Source organism: Octopus bimaculoides, chromosome 21 (assembly GCF_001194135.2).
Source record: "Octopus bimaculoides isolate UCB-OBI-ISO-001 chromosome 21, ASM119413v2, whole genome shotgun sequence".
Lineage (NCBI taxonomy): Eukaryota > Metazoa > Mollusca > Cephalopoda > Octopoda > Octopodidae > Octopus > Octopus bimaculoides.
The window spans coordinates 3,100,022-3,119,178 of record NC_069001.1 but is presented as its reverse complement, the minus strand read 5'-3'; the positions used below and the strand labels follow the sequence as shown (position 1 = coordinate 3,119,178).

Sequence of the window (19,157 nt, the reverse complement as noted above, 5' to 3'; positions counted from 1 at the left end):
ATACACATATATGTATATATATATATATACAAACACACACACACACACACATGCATATGAGCACAATGCTTCATTCACTGTGTTCCCACTATGTTTGGATATTTCGGACAAACTGTGTTCCATGTTCTGCGGTGAACCTTGTCCAATATTCAGTGAACCGTGAAGAGTCTGTGTAAAATGTGGCACTCTACCTGTGGTTTCAGTTGTTGTATCTGGTGGCAGTTGAACTGGGATTACCTGTTTACTGTTTATATTTACAAACAGCGCCCAACATGTAAGGTAATGGCGATATACTACAGTCTGTCTGTCTGTGTGCATATCTGTCTGTGTGTATGTTTGCCTGTGTGTCGGTCTGTCTGTGCATATGCCTGTCTGTTTGTATGTTTGTCTGTGTATGTTTGTCTCTGGGTATGTTTGTGTGTAGGTCTATCTGTGTATGTCTGTCTTTGTGTGTTTGTATGTCTGTGTGTTGGTCTGTCTTTCTCCGTGTATGTTTGCCTGTCTGTGTGTAGGTCTGTCTGTCTGTGTGTAGGTCTGTCTTTCTGTATGTGTGTCAGTCTGTGTGTTTGTTTGTCTTTGTGCATAATTGTGTATGTATGGGCACTTTTGTGTGTGTGTGTGTGTGTCCAGATTTAAGTTATAATGCATCATATATGTTCGAATGTGTGTATATATATGTTTGTGTATTAAGTATGTGTGTGTGTGCATGTGTATATATATATATATATATATATATATATATAAGACATATTCCTCCAATCCTTCTTGGAGATACTTTTTGATTATGTGTCGCTTTCATGTGATATATATTGCTGTGAGATTATTTTCTGGTCCTTGGGCAATGGGGTTTTTGATGAAATATACAGTCATGATAGATTGGTTAGTATGTGATTTGGGGGAAATTCGGTTGCTATTTCTATCATCTCAAGTGACAACATAGAGGCTTCCTCATTAGTTTGTCTTAAATGTACAGTATTTTTTGGCTGGAAAATTGCCGAAATTTGAATAAACCACACATATATATATTTGTATGTTTATTTTTTTTTATTTGTGCTGGAAACTTGGAATAGAAAGCTTAATATTTGATGTTTAAACATGTTTTCCTTTACACTCACATACACACACACTCACACACAAACATGCCTATTTATCTATCCCACACAGTGTGTGTGTGTGTATACGCATACACACATATGTATACATATATAATAACTGAATATTTGCCAGAATCTTCTCTTTCACCAGTTGATGTGTGTGTGTGTGTATATCATCATCAGCTTATATGTATATATATATATATATATATATATATATATATATATATATAAAAACCATGAGCACACTACAAAAAAGCTATAATTTACAAGGTTTTAACAAAAAAGGAAAGAGCTAACGAAATAAAATGAACGAAAAGCAAAGAAATTAACACTACCAATCAAAAGTATTGAGTTTATATCAAATGAAACATCTTTTAACCTGACACATAAAATAATAATTGAAACTGAAATAATGAAGTTAAGGCCAAACAAGCTCCATTTCTAACAGAATTTATCATGTTTTTACTTCTTCCATTGCAGGCCATTAATCATATGCATAAATGTCATTATATGCATCGGGATATCAAAGGACACAACATCCTAATGACAAGTGATGGTTCCATCAAACTGGTCGACTTTGGTAAGTGTTTCTTTGACAATCAACCATGTAATTCTTAAACAGAACAGACCTCCATCTTGTATATTCGTTAAGCATTAAGCGTTATTTATAAGGGGGGGGGGTGTTTTCTGATGCATAGACATCTCAAAAGTAAATAGACTCCATCGTTTTTTGAAAGATTTATTTCTAGAAATAGGTGTAGGGTGTAGGTGTGGCTGTGTGGTAAGAAACTTGCTTTCCAATCACATGGTTCTGGGCTCAGTCCTACTGTGTGGCACCTTAGGTAAGTCTTTTCTACTATAGCTTTGGGCTTACCAAAGACTTCAGAGTGGATTTGATAGACAGAAACTGAAAGAAGACCGTCGTATGTATATATGTGTGCGTGTCTGTGCATACCTGTGTGTGTGTGTCTATGGATGTCCCCCATCACCACTCAATAACTGGGGTTGGTGTGTTTATGTCCCCTCATAACTTAGCAGTTCAGCAATAGAGACCAATAGAATAAGTACCAGGCTTTAAAAAAATAAGTACCAGGGTTAGTTCACTCGACCAAAAATTCCTGAAGATGGTGCTGCAGCATGGCCACAGTCTAATGACTGAAACAAGCAGAAATATTAAAGATAAACAAAATAATATCCTTTGATTCATTTAAATAATTAATCTAGTAATTAGTAGACATGCCTTGTGTGGATTTTTTAATGCTTTAACTCATTTGAGCATTATACTAATGAGTCAAGTCGACACAGATAAAATGGCATCATGGGAAGTGTCTATTTACTTTTGACCCGTCAGGGTGTATTCTGTATTAAGGAGATGTAGATGTGTGTATCTGAGATTCCTTCCTCCTGTTTATGTGTTTTATTTTTTAATTGATGTAGATATGGCTGTAGGTCCATATCCAATTAATATAATTAGTTTTAGAACTTTTTAAAAATTTCTTGTCGAGCACTTCCAGGGTGTGAGTATGTATACCGTGGTATGCTGTGTCTGTCTGCAAAGATGAGTTGAGCTGTGTTGGGGGGAAACGTGGGTGTTTGTTATCTGCATATGTACATGCACACACATGTCTTTGTATGAGGTATATATATATATGTGTGTGTGTGTGTGTGTGTGTGTGTGTGTGTGTGTGTGTGTGTACATGTGTTTGTATGTATATACATGTGTATATGTGTGTGTGTACATATATGTGTATATACATATGTATATATGTGTGTATATATATGTATATATATATATATATATATATATATATATATATATATATATATATATATATATATATATATATATATATATAGGGAGAGAGAGAGGTGGGTAGATAGAATATTTATATGTGTGTGTGTGCATGTGTGTATATATATATATATATATATGTATATATATATATGTATGTATGTATATATAATATGATGTCTTCTTTCTATTTTGGTTTTCCTTTCTTGTTTTTCCTTTTATTTGCTGTTGCATATTTTTCAAAATCTTTATTACGTTTTCTTACTGTATGTCGAAACATATTCCTTCTGTTTGAAGATGAGAAATCAGTGAAATTAATTAAAAATAAAACCTTCCCTGAAGTTGCAGCGCTTATATACATATATATTATTTATATATTATATTTTCTCTTCTTTTCCTGTGTCCATAATCGCTTGCCAATATAGAATAAATCACTTGCATTATTAAATTCTATATAGAATTCCCCACCCCAATAGTTAAGTACTTTAGTTACCGGATAACCAATTTCTGTCCATGAGTCCAAAGCTTGCCACAATTATTAGTCTTGTCTTCATTGAGCAAGATGCACAACATGTTTTTATATGTCAGCATGTTAACCCTTTAGGATTTAAACTGATCATATCCAGCCCAAATATTCTACCTGTTTTATGATCAAACTGGCCAGATCTCACCTCTCACACCTACCCTACAATGTCATTCTAAAAGTAAATAAACACATCGTGAAAATCTCAAAGTCACAAGATAATGCAGGATTAATTCAAGATAATGAATAAATGAGCATTACATTGTACTGATTAATCTGAACGCGAATGGGTGGTAAACCTGATTAGATGTTGACTTCCTTTCAAGAGGTACTATGAAGCATCTCATCATGTTCATGTGTGGAGTTGAGCCAGCTTTTCATGAGTTCAAAATTTGCCACATTTATTGGTTTTGTCCTCGTTGAGCGAGACACATGACTTGTTTGTTTCTGTATGTCAGAGTATCAAGCGTACAAGGTAATGTATTGAGCGATGGGGCCTCGTAGTGAGTTTGATAAGACATTGAGCAACAGGAGGTAATGCTGAACACATTATGCTCATGTTGTGTTTATGAGGTTGCTTAACCTGGAGGAACCTAGGCATGGCAAATTTGTTTCATAACTATGTGAGTCTGGGATCAATTCCACTGTTCAGCATCTTGTCGAAGTATCTTCTACCATAGCCCCAGGCTGAGCAGTTCCTTTTGATTAGTTGATGGAAACTGTGTGGAAGCTCCTCATCATCATTTTATTATCCGGTTTTTCGTGCTTGCCTGAGTCAGATGGAATTCATTGAAGCAAATTTTTTCCTGTTTCAATGGTTGGATGCCCATCCTGTCACCAACCCTCACCTCTTTTCAAGCAAGGTAATATTTCTCAACTTATGTTTATTCTTATCCCCCCACACACACACATACGATGGACTTCTTTCAGTTTCCATCTACCAAATCTACTCACAAGGCTCTGGTTGACCCATGGCTATAGTAGAAGACACTAGCCCATGGTGCCTCACAGGGGAGACTGAACCCAAAACCACATGGCTGGAAAACAAACTTCTTAACCATATAGAAATGTGTGTGTGTGTGTTTCTATGTGTTTAATTTTGTATTTGTTTAAGTGTATATGTATGTTCATGTATGGGGAGAGTCATATTGTCTTAATGCGTTATTATCTAATACAGTCACCGGTTCAATTTCCACTGGCACGTAAAAAACACCTTTTTGAGCGTGGCTGTTGCCAGTACCATGTGACTGGCCCTCGTGCCAGTGGCACGTAAAAGCACCCACTACAGTCTCGGAGTGGTTGGCATTAGAAAGGGCATCCAGCTGTAGAAACTCTGCCAAATCAGATTGGAGCCTGGTGCAGCCTTCTGGCTTGCCAGTCCTCAGTCAAATCGTCCAACCCATGCTAGCATGGAAAGCGGACGTTAAACGATGATGATATTTGAAAGTGAAAGTTGAATAAAAGGGGCGTGGTTGTCAGCACTCTGTGGGTGGTGCATGATGGGATAAATATATTGGAATTCCAAAGAAAAATACAAAGAAAATCTTTATAAATGATAAAAACAACCATTCCTTCTAATTATTTCTACTTCAATAAATATTTCCTCACTTTTTTGTTGAAAACTTGTCTTATAATGAATAGAATAGATAAGTATAAAACAAAAAAAACAAAAAAAAACTTGTGAAAAACAAAGTTACAAAAATATTTGAAAGAAAACAAAATTTTAAAATACAGACTAAAAATAGAAAATTTAATTGAGAAAAAGAAAATAATTTGATAAAAAAAAAGAGGTTGAAAAACAAAAATTAAAAAACTGAAAATCAGTAAAACAAAAATTACAAAAAAAAAAATAGGATTTAAAAATATAAAAAATTAGAAATTTATTATAAAATTGAGAATACTCCAGCACTCTTAGCATACATGTATACACACAAATACACACACGCACAGACACACATACAAACACACAAACACACACTCCACTTCAAATTATCTAAATAAATAGATATAGATTATGAATACTAATGTGACTATTCGAACTAATATTGGTAGTGCATTGTGTCCTTGGGCAAGACACTTTATTTCACATTGTTCTAGTCCACTCAGCCGGCAAAAATGAGTTATTCCTGTATTTCAAAGAACCAAACTTGTCTCATCCTGTGCCATGCTGAATCTATCTGAGAACTATGTTATGGGATGTCTGTCTGTGGAGTACCCAGCTACATGCACATTAATTTCACAAGCAGGCTGTTCCATCGATTAGGTTAACTAGAACATTCATCATCATAACTGACGGAATGCCAGTTACATATATATATGTAATTATGTACATTTATATACACACATATATATACACACATATATATTTATATATATATCGTGGCACTCTGTCGGTTACGACGATGAGGGTTCCAGTTGATCCGATCAGCGGAACAGCCTGCTCGTGAAATTAACGTGCAAGTGGCTGAGCACTCCACAGACACGTGTACCCTTAACGTAGTTCTTGGGGAGATTCAATGTGACACAATATGACAAGGCTGACTCCTTTGAATTACAGGCACAACAGAAACAGGAAGTAAGAGTGAGAGAAAGTTGTGGTGGAAGAGTACAGCAGGGTTCGCAAGGCCTGAAGACACAAGGCCTGAAATTTGGTGGGAGGCAACTAGTCAATTACATCGATCCCCAGTGTTTCACTGGTACTTAATTTATTGACCCTGAAAGGATAAAAGTTAAAGTCTGCCTTGGTGTAATTTCAAGTTTCGGCTCAAAGCCAGAAGTTTAGGGAAGGGTGTCAGTCAATTACATCGATCCCAATGCTGAAATGGTACTGATTTTATCAACTGTTAAAAGGGTGAAAGACAAAATCGACCTTGGCGGAATTTGAACCCTGAATGCAATGACAGATGAAATTCAGCTATGCATGTTGGTCAGCATGCTAACAATTCTGCCAGCTCAGCGAGATGTGGTTCAATTCCCACATGTACTAATACCTGTTTTTAATGGTCTTGAATGTACATGCCTCAATATTTGATGATTTTTTTTCTATCATCAATATAAACAGTGAGAACTTAATTATATTTACAAAAAAAATTTTCATTTGTCAGTTTCATAACTTGTGAAGAATATATATAATGTATATATATATATATATGTGTGTGTGTATATATATGTAATTTTTCTTTTATCTTTCAGGTGTTTCAGGCTTACTTGATCATTCTCTAGCAAACAGAAGGACTTCTGTAGGCACCCCCTATTGGATGGCACCAGAGGTAAGTGGTCTGTCACACTGGACAACCCATGTGTTAAGTCATTAACTTTATTTTTACATCTCGTCTCACTTGCATGCCTTGTTTATGTTCTGGTGTTATTTAAAAACAAAATAAACTAAGCAAAACCCTCTTTCTTGTTCTCCACCAAACTATGAGGACTTTAACTACAGTTAAAAGTAAATACTTGAAGCAGATGTTATTTTCTAGAATGTAAAAACCACTGATGATGGTGCCACATAGAAAGCACTGGTGATGATAAGAAACACTCACTACATGCTGTAAAGTCGTTGGCATTAGGAATGGTATCCAGCTGTAGAAGCCATGCCAAAACAGACAGTGGAACCTGGTACAGTTCTTGCTTTACCAGCATTAAATGACGACGATGATGATGATGATACCAGTCAGATCAAACACCCAGTCTTTGGTGACACAATAGTGTTAGTAAGCTTACTTCATATATTTCTTTTATTTGGTGTCCAATTTTGTCTCAATTGATGACAATCATGCTGTCCCCTTTCCCCAGTTTAGGTCTCCAATGAGCTATTTATTTGCAATTTGAGTTTTTGGGTAGGGTTTTGTTCTTCAGGGTTTACTCAAACGAAGGAGGACGTTCACTTCTTCATTAAACCTTTAACTCCCTCTGGAGCATCACCCTCGACTCTGGGCTGCAAGCCTTTCCTCTCCCATGGTGGGTATTTTACTTGAGAGAGATTTGGCTGCTGTTCCTAGCTTGGCAAAGAAGCATGTGAAGGCGTCGTTGGTGGTTTCTTAGAGGAGTGGGAAGGATATAGGTGCAGTGTAGGTGGTGGAGGTGGCGATGAGTGAATGGGGGAGGGTTAATGTGGTTGGGGGTTGGTGGTGCAGTTAGAGGAGATGCTGGTGGTGGTGTAGGTGGTGAAGGGGTGAGTGTGATAAATGCGGTTGGCAGTCTGGATGAAGATAAGGTTGGCAGATGAGCTGACAAAGAGTGACAGAGAAGAAGCAGATGATGATGATGATGCTGATGTGGTAGATGATGATGATTATTGTGACGACGACAAACAATTTTTCTCTATGTGTGTGTGTGCATATACATGCATACGTTTGTGTGTGTGTATATATGTAAGTATGTATGTATATGTATACACACACACACACACACATGGAAAAGGATGAAGTTGGTGGAGGAAAACAAAGCAGAAACAAAACAAAAAAATGATGTAGAAAAAATGTTCTGATATCACATTGCAGTAAAAATCGAACTGGCTGGTAATGAAACTAGAACAGGCAGGGACGTGACTACTTAACTGTCAATTAATACTTACTGGATGCCATAAAGAAGGATTGAATTCACTGATAAATGTAGTTTTTATGGTTTTTAGTAGATTTCAGTCAATTGATGCATGTAATCAATATAAATTGTAGCAAAACAACCGGAGAGGAAGAGGAGACGCAAACGACTGGAAACACCTTCTTCCATTTTGAATTTGTCCTGATTAAACTATTTATTGTTGAAATGTTTCTTTTTTGTAAAGAAAAAAAGTTGAAATTGAAATTATGCATACATGAACATCCATACACAGATATACACATGTGTGAATCTACATAAGTATATATGAATGTGTGTGTGTATATATATATATAGAGAGAGAGAGACATGTATATGCATACTATGCATATATGCATATATGCATATATGCATATATATATATATATATATATAATTTTTCAAATATATATATGTATATATGTGTGTGTGTGTGTATATATATCAAGTGATTTTGCAGGAAGTAGGATTGGCTGTAGAACCACAGTTTGGCAAAAGGGACCAACAGAATAAGTATCAGGCTGGAAAACAAGGTCCTAGGCTTGATTCATTTGGCTAAAAATTGAAAGCGGTGCCCCAGCATGGCCACAGGCTAATGACTGAAGCAGGTTAAAGATAAAAGATATATTATAAATATAATTAAGACCATCTTGAAGTTGTTTCATCATAGTTCAGGTTTTGTCTCTCTATTGCATTCCCTGAAGAAGGCCAGCCCTGTTCACTTGGAAGTACTTGATTGCAAGATGTTTTGGAGTTTGTTACAGGAACTCTAGGCTTGTCCCTTGCATATCAGGACGTTCTTCTTATGGCCAGCAACATAGGAGCCAAGGTACTTGAAGTACCTGACCTCTCTGAGTCATGTGTCATTGTTGGAACAAGGTAGAAGAGGTGGCTTTCAACCTCGTTGATGGCTTCTTTGCATTGAGATGCTTGGGTCTAGCATTCTCAAGATGTACAAAGAAGTCTTGTGCCATCATCTTGAAGAGTCCTCAAATGTCTGATGGATTTCTGTTACGTGATCTCCCATCATCATCATCATCACCATTACCACTAACCACTACTACTAGCACTGCCTCCATCACCACCACCACCACCACCATCATCATCATCATCCAGTTGAGCAACTTACTTGGAACAACTTGTCATATTAGTCTTTCAATAAACTGATTGTCTCATCTGTTGCATGTAATGACTACAGAAGATAACGGTGGTTCATTAACTGAAATGTTTGATCCTGGCCATTGACCGTTTGTTGATTGTTCATCCGTTCAGCATCTTGTGATGTTTACTCAATCAATAAGTTTATCTTCCAAAATAGTTCGCATCCACTTTGCTGCATCAAACAAATTCACCCCAGGATTTATTTCCTTTTTTAAGCGTGATATTTGTTCTGTCAATCTCTTTTGCCAAACTGCTAGATTAGGGGAATGTAAACACACCAGCACTGGTTGTCAAGCAGTGGCGGGGGACAAACACAAACCCCAAAACACACACACACACACACACACACACACATGCTAATGAGTTGATATTTTCTCCTTTTGCAGGTAATTGCATGTGAGCAACAACTTGATTATGTCTATGACATTCGGTGTGATGTTTGGTCACTAGGGGTCACTGCAATTGAATTAGCCGATGGTGACCCACCCCTTTCTGAGCAGCACCCTATGAGAGCATTGTTTAAAATTCCAAGGTAAGACCTGTTTTTCTCTCCTACTCTCACTGCCATCGTGATTCAGGCTTATCTTTACAGAAGGAGCCAGTGTACGTCTGCCATACAACTTACGCGAGGGCGTTTATATATCCATATCCGTTAACGGTTATTTTTAATACTTTACTTGCTGTATTGTGTGTTTATTTCTTTCTATATGTGTGTGTGTGTATTTTTCATTTGGCATTTCCACTCTGATACCCATTCTCCAGTTTAAATAAACTGCCTTGGCAACTTGCACAAGCTCTTACTCTTTCACACATATTTTCAGCATTCATTTCTCTCTAACCTCACATAATAATTCACTCATGCAATATCGATGTTGCTGATGTCAAAAATGATAATAATAATAATAATCTGTTGAAAATTTAGAATATTGCCTCTTAAAAGATTACTGAGATCTGTTCAGTAGAGCTATCTGAGATTAAGATTTATGATGATATGGATTTCATGTAAATACAATGATTTTGGTTGGTTGTTTTTTTTCCTTTTTTCTTTTTTATCCGTTTTTGATTTTGCTTGTTGTTGATTAGGGCAGGACCTTGTGTGGTCAGTGGCTTAGAGTGCTCTGTTGGAATCTGGGTAGTATCTATGTGGTTGTTCAGTCTGCTAGAAATACCAGCCAGATCACTGTCCTCTCCTGTACCTTGTTAATCATGTCAAAGTATTTAAATAAAAAAATATAGAGGAATGACACATTAGATAATATTTGTTGGTCAGTCAGTTCTCTCTGGGCCGTTTGATACAGAAGGTCACAACAAGATCTCTCCGACCAGCTCTGTTTTGTGCCACTGTTCTGGTTTCATTCGAGCTTCTCCCCACTTCTCGTCTCCTTTCCTTGTCAATGACCCTTCACCATGTGATATCAAGGCACCCTGCTGCTCTTTGCCCCCTCAGACGGCCACTTTAGGACTACCATACAATCGCTTTCTCAATCTTGTCTGTGGACGTGTCCAGTCCAGTTCCAGCTTCTACATCTTATTTCGTCACTGATCTTGTTTTGTCCATTGTGTCATTTCGGACTCTTTGGAAACCACTTGATGTACCAAACAGCTGCACCATGTTTAAATAATAACTGCCATCATCATCATAATCATCCTCATCATCACCATCATCATCTTCATAATCATCATCATCATCTTCATAATCGTCATCATCAACTCCTTAATGGAAGTGGTGGTGGCGGTGGCAGTGGTGAGTTGTGACCACAACTATATAGGAAGATGATGGTGTTGATGTCAGTGAAAATGATGACAACAATGACAGTAACCACAATACTTACAACAAGGGTGATGATGATGACAAGGAGGAGGAGGAAGATGATGACAATGATGACGACTGCAATGATGATGGTGGTATATGACAACAATGGTGATGCTGATAGTAAATAATCCTATGATGATGATGATGATGATGATATTGACCATGAAGTTACTGGTGATGATGATGATGATGATGATATTTCTTGATAACATTGCTACTTAATCCTTCTCTAGGACACCATTATGTAGAACGCAGTAAGTGAGTGGAACCGAGGGGAGAGGGTGGAATCGTAGACGCGGCCATCATCCGGATTGTCTAACCATCCTGTCTTTGTGTGTCCATTAGGATCTCATCTCTTAATGACACAAAGAGTTTCTATGTCTCTGGCATTATGCTTGACATTTGATCGGCTGATTGTCTCTTCCACTCTGATCCGATTAATAATCTCGTCTAAAATACCATGATCGAGAACAGCAACAACATTTACAATACCAACAACAACAATGGCATCAACAACAACAGCAGCAACAACGATTTTCTGATTTAGTCACAGAACCAGCTTTCTTACAGAGGAAGGGGCTACTGGCTTATGGGGGGTGGGGGGCCCCAGCTCTTGATTGATATTGTATTTTCGTTGACCCTGAATGGATGGAAGGCAATGATGACCTTGGAAGGATTTGAGCTCAGAAAGCAAAGAGCTGGAACAGATGCCACAAGGCATATTTTTTCTGCTGCTTTAATGAGTCTCTTCCTTAATAATAGTAATCATCATCGTCGTTTAACGTCCGCTTTCCATGCTAGCATGGGTTGGACGATTTGACTGAGGACTGGTGGACCAGGAGGCGACACCAGGCTCCAATCTGATTTGGCAGAGTTTCTACAGCTGGATGCCCTTCCTAACGTCAACCACTCCGAGAGTGTAGAGTAATAATAATAGTAATAATAATAATAATAATAATAATAATAATAATAATACTTTTTATTATAGGCACAAGGCCACAACACCAACCAGGAAATGTTGGTGAGTTTAACCCTTTAGCATTTAAACTAGCTATATCCGGCCCAAGCAGTCTACCTGTTTAATCAGCTAACCTGTCCTGCCAACTCCTCAGTTTCCTATTTCTTTATTGCCCACAAGGGGCTAAACATAGAGGGGACAAACCAGGACAGACAAAGGGATTAAGTCGATTACATTAATCCCAGTGTTCAACTGGTATTTAATCTATCGACCCCGAAAGGATGAAAGGCAAAGTTGACCTCGGCGGAATTTGAACTCAGAATGTTACAGCAGACGAAATACCGCTAAGCATTTCGCCCGGTGGGGTAACGTTTCTGTCAGCTTGCTGCCCAACACCTCAGTTTCTGAAGTACCCAACACCACAAAGGTGATATTGTCTGCATATGCAGACAAACTTCTACATCCAACTTCAATCAGGATGTTTTTCAAAGTCTCTAATCTGTTACTCCAGCACCAAAACACAAGAGAGGAAACAGTCTTGATGGACTTAGCATTTGATGTGAAACCGCCCCAACAAGTGGTTATTTATTTTGATTGCCAAACAGATACTGGTGTAGTGACCCAGTCTCTGAAGACGGGACCAAAACCAGCTGCATTTAGGATAGCTTCAGATAATGATGGTTGACCCTTTTGTAAACTTTGGACTGATCCAAATTGATCAGCATCCTCATTAAAACCAAATCTGTTCCTGATCCAATGTATGATGTATTGTTTGGGGTGAAAGTTTTCATGGATATATCAGCTGGGAGCCACACCGTGTTTAGCAGGTTTACGGGCCTGATGTTGTCTATAAATACCACTACTCTGGACCCTTCTTCAGAAGTATCGACTCTCCTTGACTCGAATCACTGGGAGTGCCCTCAATTTGATGCTTCCAAGTTAATGACGAATAAATCTGGAATAGAATGATAAAGTTTGTTGAACAGAGCATCCAGTCCTGGAAATTTGGTCCTCGTACAGCAGCTCAACACATCCACTACTTCTGCTGAAATCAGCTTTTCATGATAATAATAACACTATTAATAATAATAATAATAACGATGATGAAAACGACTGAAATTACAGCAGATTAGAATGGATTAACATTATTCCAGCTGAAAAGCTATAAAGCTTCCTCCGCCCTAATCCTAGTTGCTATCAAGAGAAAAAGAAAATTACCCACATCACATCCATTTTTGTATCGGGTTTTTTTCTTCTCTTCTTTCTCTACTAATACTACCACTCCTCATCACCCTCCCTCTCACTATTATTGCTGCTTTCTCTGATGATGATGATGATGATTATGGTTGTGGTCGGTGATTGATTCTTATGGTGGTGGCAGTGGTGATTGATGGTTGTGGTGGTGGTGGTGGTGATGATGATGATGGTGGTAAAGATGCTTTTACTGCTAACTGATCCGAAGAAAGATTAAAGGTGTGGCCATCTAGTGTGAGATCTCACCACCATTGCTACCACAGTCGTTGTGCCGTGTGTTAGCAGTGTTCTGCTTGGGTATACTATCATTCTGCCATTGTAATCATCTCCGTATTCCATCATAGAGGAATTATAACAAGTTCTTTCTTTGACCATTTTTTTTACCTTTATCTTTCTGTCATTCTCTCTCTCTCTGTCTGTCTGTCTGTCTCTCTCTGACGCTCTCTCTCCAAGACTCAGGTCCATTTACCTTTCTTCTGAACTGCCAGGTAGGTCTATCTTTCTATTTGTCAGTTCTGTCTGTTGTCAGTTTATATTTTATATTATGTATAATATTTGTGTGTGTGTATATATATACATATGTAAATACACACACACATACATATACACACCTACCCACACACACACAAATATAGATAAAATCATATATATACATACATATGTGTGTAAATATATATACACACACACACACACACATGCATATGTAAATACATATGCACTCTATGTTTCCATTCTTATTTGCTTTTCAGTGATATTTGTTTTTCATTAATTGATTTTGTTAATTTCTAATTAAAACTCATCAATGTTACAATTTTATTACCTAACAATATTGTATAAAATGCCAACAACACCATTTTATAAGCTGCTAGTGAGTAAGACATGAGCTCAAGGTGAACCCTCGTATATATACATGTTAGTTTGATTCCTAGTTTAAGACAGCTTCTTCACCTTACATTGCTAACACTCATTCCAAAAGATGCTTGACACATCTCTCTTGCAGCTTCTAACGTTAGTTTGCTTAATTAACTCGTTAGCAAATTGCTCTGTCAAACATAATGCTTATTTATTGAAATCAGTTTGAATTAATCGTGCATTTTCTCGCAGCTTCAAGATTTCAGTCATATGATTGTATATTTTTTAGTATAACATTGTATGATATGTGTGAGAAGCTGAATCTGGTCAGTTTGAATATAAAACATGTAGAATATTTGGGCCTGATATGGCCAGTTTAAATGCTAAAGGGTTAAGCTCTTCACTTCCCCTGGGGCTTTGGCCATAGACAACTTTTATCCACTGTTTTTGACTTTGGGTTATCTTTTGTGCCTCTCTCAAATTGGAACTCGGTGCTTCCTTTCGGATTTTACTTTTGTACCCAATTGACCCCAGTACTCAACTGGTACTTAATTTATTAATCCCGAAAGGATGAAAGGCAAAGTTGACCTCTGCAGAATTTGAACTCAGAACATAGCAATGCGTGAAATACCACTAAGCATTTCATCCAGCAGTATTTCACCCATCGCTACATTCTGAGTTCAAATTCTGCCAAGGTCAGCTTTACCTTTCATCCTTTTGGGGTCGATAAATTAAGTACCAATGAAATACTGGGGTCGATGTAATCGACTTACCCCCTCCCCCAATAATTGATACCCTTGTGGCAAAATTTGAAGCCATTATTATTATCATTATTATTACTATTATTGTCATCAGCATCATCATCATTATTATTAAAGTGGCGAGCTGACCGAGTCGTTAGGATGCCAGGTAAAATGCTTGGCACGCTAACGACTCAGCCAGCTCGCCACTTTAATAATAATGATGATGATGCTGATGACAATAATAGTAATAATAATGATAATAATAATGGCTTCAAATTTTGCCACAAGGGCAGTAATTTTGTGGAGAGGGGACTAATTGATTACATCAGTCTCAATATCCATCTGGTACTCATTTTATTAACCCCAAAAGGATGAAAAATAAAGATGACTCTGTTGAGATTTGAACTCAGAATGTAAAAATGGAAAAATGCTGAGCAGCATTTTTGTCAGGCACAATAACAATTCTGTCAGCTTGATGCCTTAATGATGATGATGATGATGATGATGGTGCTGATTTATTAAGATTGGTGTAACACTTCACAAAGGTAAAACACAGTTTAAAAAGCATGATGTGTAATTAAAAGAAAAAAAAATAACAAAATCCCCAAAACATCACAGATTGACTTTGTTTCTTGAATAATCTTTCAACAGAGTCTGTCTTCCTCAGGTTTAAAGTAAGACAAGAATAATGAAAAATATAAGAAATTGCAGAAATGCAGAAATTAAAAAAAGTTCAACTATTCCACATTACTTCCTAGACAAAAAACAAAACAAAACAAACAATGAGACATCATAAAGTTTTGCTTGTTCATAAGTTTGGTATAACAAAAAGAAGAAAAAAAGAAAAAAAATCAGTTATGAATGAGTGAAAGTTGATGTCTTTTTTTTTGTCGCTTTTCTTTTGGTTAGGAAAATGAATTCTTGAATATCTGCACTTCTGTATATTTTCAATTTTTTTGTTATTCTTTCTTATTATCAATCTGTAGAAGTCAGACAAACAGCTGAAATATTTTTTAATAAAGAAAATCAATCTGTGCTTTTTTAAAAATTTCATATTACACTCCTCCTACCCCTCTTCCTCCTTATAATAATAATCCTTTGTACTAAAGGCACAAGGCCTGAGACTTTGGGTGAGGGGTCTAGTCAATTACATCAACCTTAGTGGTTCACTGGTACTTAATTTATCAACCCCAAAAGGATGAAAGGCAAAGTCAACCTTGGCGGAATTTGAACTCAGAATGTGCAGATGGCTGAAATGCCGCTAAGCATTTTGCTTGCCATGCTAAAGATTCTGTCAGCCCACCACCTTATCAATAATAATAATAATAATAATAATAATAATAATAATATTTACTGATACAACAAAGGCACTTTTGTGATGTTTTGTAATGTAATATTAGATTGCTTTAACCCTTTAACATCATCATTGTCATCATCATCATTGTCTTCATCATTTAACTTCTGCTCTCCATGCTGGCATGGGCTGGATGGTTTGGCAGGAACTGGATAGCTGTTTAGGCTCCATTTGTCTGTTTTGACATGGCTTCCTGGATGTCCTTCCTAACACCAATTACTTTACAATGTGTACTGGGTACTTTTAATTCAGATTATTCTGATCCACATTGTTTTGAATTAATCATGCATTCATTATTTTGTAGCTTCACAATTTTGATGTTGTGATTAGTTTTAGAATGACTTTGTGGGGTCAGTGTGAGAAGCCAGATCAGGCTAGTTTGAACATTAAATGTGTAGAATATGTGGGCTGGATTGGACTAGTTCAAATGCTAAAGCGTTAAACCTTATTATTATTATTATTATTATTATTATTATTCTACAGTAATGTTTTCTGCTAAGTTTACTTTTGTAATGTAAAGCTTGATTGTCTTGAATATGTGCTGCTGAAATTGAGGTGCATTCAGGATCAGCTTAACAGCTTTAAAGGGCTTCAGGCAAATCAATGCTCTAGACCCTATCATATTTTTTATTGACAGTAACATACATAGGGGCCACTAGATCAGTGAGGCCCCTTGGCAACTGCTACATGCCACACATTAGCTCACTCTCTCCATCAAATGGACATTGTCTACAGAGATGAACTGTGTGCCACGCGTCAGGTGTTGAAGTGATCAGAGAGCGACATGAGAGGAAGTGTTTTGCTCCAGAACACAACACACTACCCGATCTAGGAATTGAAACCACAACCTAGCAACACCCTAACCACTAAGCCATGCACCCTCACATATATATTCCATTTCATGTTATTATAAAGCATTAATTTTTTTAAAGAAACTTTTCTACATATGAATATATAATTTGAAAAATTATCAAACTCATATTTGCAGTGAATCTTTACTATAGTTTACATCAACACTATGCTTCTTCTATCACTTTGATCTCGAATTTTCTCATCATATATATACTCTGTATATTTACAATATTTATATCTGTTTCTATCAGTTTGATCTCTGATTTGCTCATCATATATACACTTTGTATTTACAATATTTATATCTGTTTCAATCAGTTTCATCTCCGTTTATCACATATATGCATATCTCTGTAATTATTATATCTCCATTATAATGGTTTGGTCAATAACCTATCTGATTATCATATTTGTAGTGTGTGTATAGATACAATCTATATATATATATATATATATGCCATAATGAAAATTACTTGTGGGTGGAAATTTTCTAACTTTATTAATGTATTGCAACATATGTTTCTGCATGCCACATGTTCATTTATATCTACCTAAACTGTAAGGAGTTTTGCATATATAACCATCCCATAGGATTACTCTGGAAAATGGGAATGACAGACGGTAACCAACAACAAGAAGCATAGGAGCATAAGTGCATTCAGAGGCATTTGCTCTAAACAAATTAAAGTATCTATGTGTGTGTGTGAGTGTATGTATATGTGCGTGTGTATATATATATATATATTGTGAATTCCCAAGAGCTTTCATGTTTTTTTCCAAAATGGTTCCCATATATAAAATGATTTTACGAGACTATATAATCATGGTGTTTACCACATTGAGCTCATCCACTGATATTGGCTATCAGAGATAAAATTATAAACTCGACATCGTTTATTTTTTCAAACGAATATCTGAAAAATCCACAATTAACAATTAACCATGGAGTTTATAAAATGACAAACAGAAAGAACGGAACAATAAATTCATTTTGCTACTTTACTTTAGAATAGTTTTGTCTTAGTTTGCTACAATCAATATGGAACATTATGCAATAATATGACTATCTATTGATTACTTTTCATGTACTCTTCAAGGTAACCTTTATAACACATGCTGATTAAGGCTCTTCAGAGTTGCATATAAAATTATTAAAAAGCAGCATATTGTTTTGTGTGCAGTTCTGCAGACATTTATTCAGCAGATGTGATGAAGGTTACCTTGAATAGCGCATGGAAAGTAATCAATAGTTGTACGTATTATTGCAGAATGTTCAAGTGTGATTGTATTGAGCTAAGATGAAACAATTGTAAATTGAAGTAGTAAAATTATTTGTGCATTTCATTCTTTATATTTGTAATTATATATATATATATATACACACACACACACACATATATATATACATACACACACACACACGTGTGTGTATGTATATATATATATATATATATATATATATATATATATATATGGATGTATGTATGTATATATATATGTACATGCATGTACATGCATGTATATGTTTGTATATATATATATATGCATATATTTGTGTGTGTGTGTGTGTATATATGCATGTATGTATATGTGTACATGTATATATACATGTATATATATATATATATGAATCTCATCATCATCATCAATGTCATCACCATTTAACATCTGTTTTTCCATGCTTGTATGAGTCAGATTGAATTTGCTGAGGTAGCTTTTCTTCGGCCAGATGCCCTTCCTGTCAACCCCCTCACCTCCCCCACATTTTTGATTTCAAATAATTTTATTTCTCATCATCTGAACATTTTTTTGTTTGTGGCAGATGTTCAGGTGCAATAAAGACTGTAAGCAAACAGGAAACAACTTCTATCTCATTCCAGGGTGAAAAACTAGAGGTAGTCGATAGCTTCCGCTATCTGGGCGACCAAGTTAGTAGTGGGGGTGGGTGCGCTGAAAGTGTAGCTGCTAGAATAAGAATAGCCTGGGCAAAGTTTAGAGAGCTCTTACCCCTGCTGGCGACAAAGGGACTCTCACTCAGAGTAAAAGGCAGACTGTATGACGCATGTGTACGAACAACCATGCTACATGGCAGTGAAACATGGGCTGTAACTGCTGAGGACATACGTAAGCTCGCAAGGAATAAAGCCAGTATGCTCCGTTGGATGTGTAATGTCAATGTGAAT

General features: G+C 36.5%; 1 protein-coding gene across 1 annotated transcript in view; it reads left to right on the top strand.

Annotated features, from left to right (window-relative positions):
• LOC106873084 (myosin-IIIa) overlaps positions 1 to 19,157 on the top strand; it is an 88,205-nt gene that overhangs the window by 20,905 nt on the left and 48,143 nt on the right. Inside the window, exons 5-7 of the mRNA XM_052975288.1 lie at positions 1,578 to 1,677; positions 6,605 to 6,681; positions 9,535 to 9,680. Coding sequence (XP_052831248.1) covers positions 1,578 to 1,677; positions 6,605 to 6,681; positions 9,535 to 9,680 — 323 coding nt within the window. The remainder of the gene's footprint in view (positions 1 to 1,577; positions 1,678 to 6,604; positions 6,682 to 9,534; positions 9,681 to 19,157) is intronic.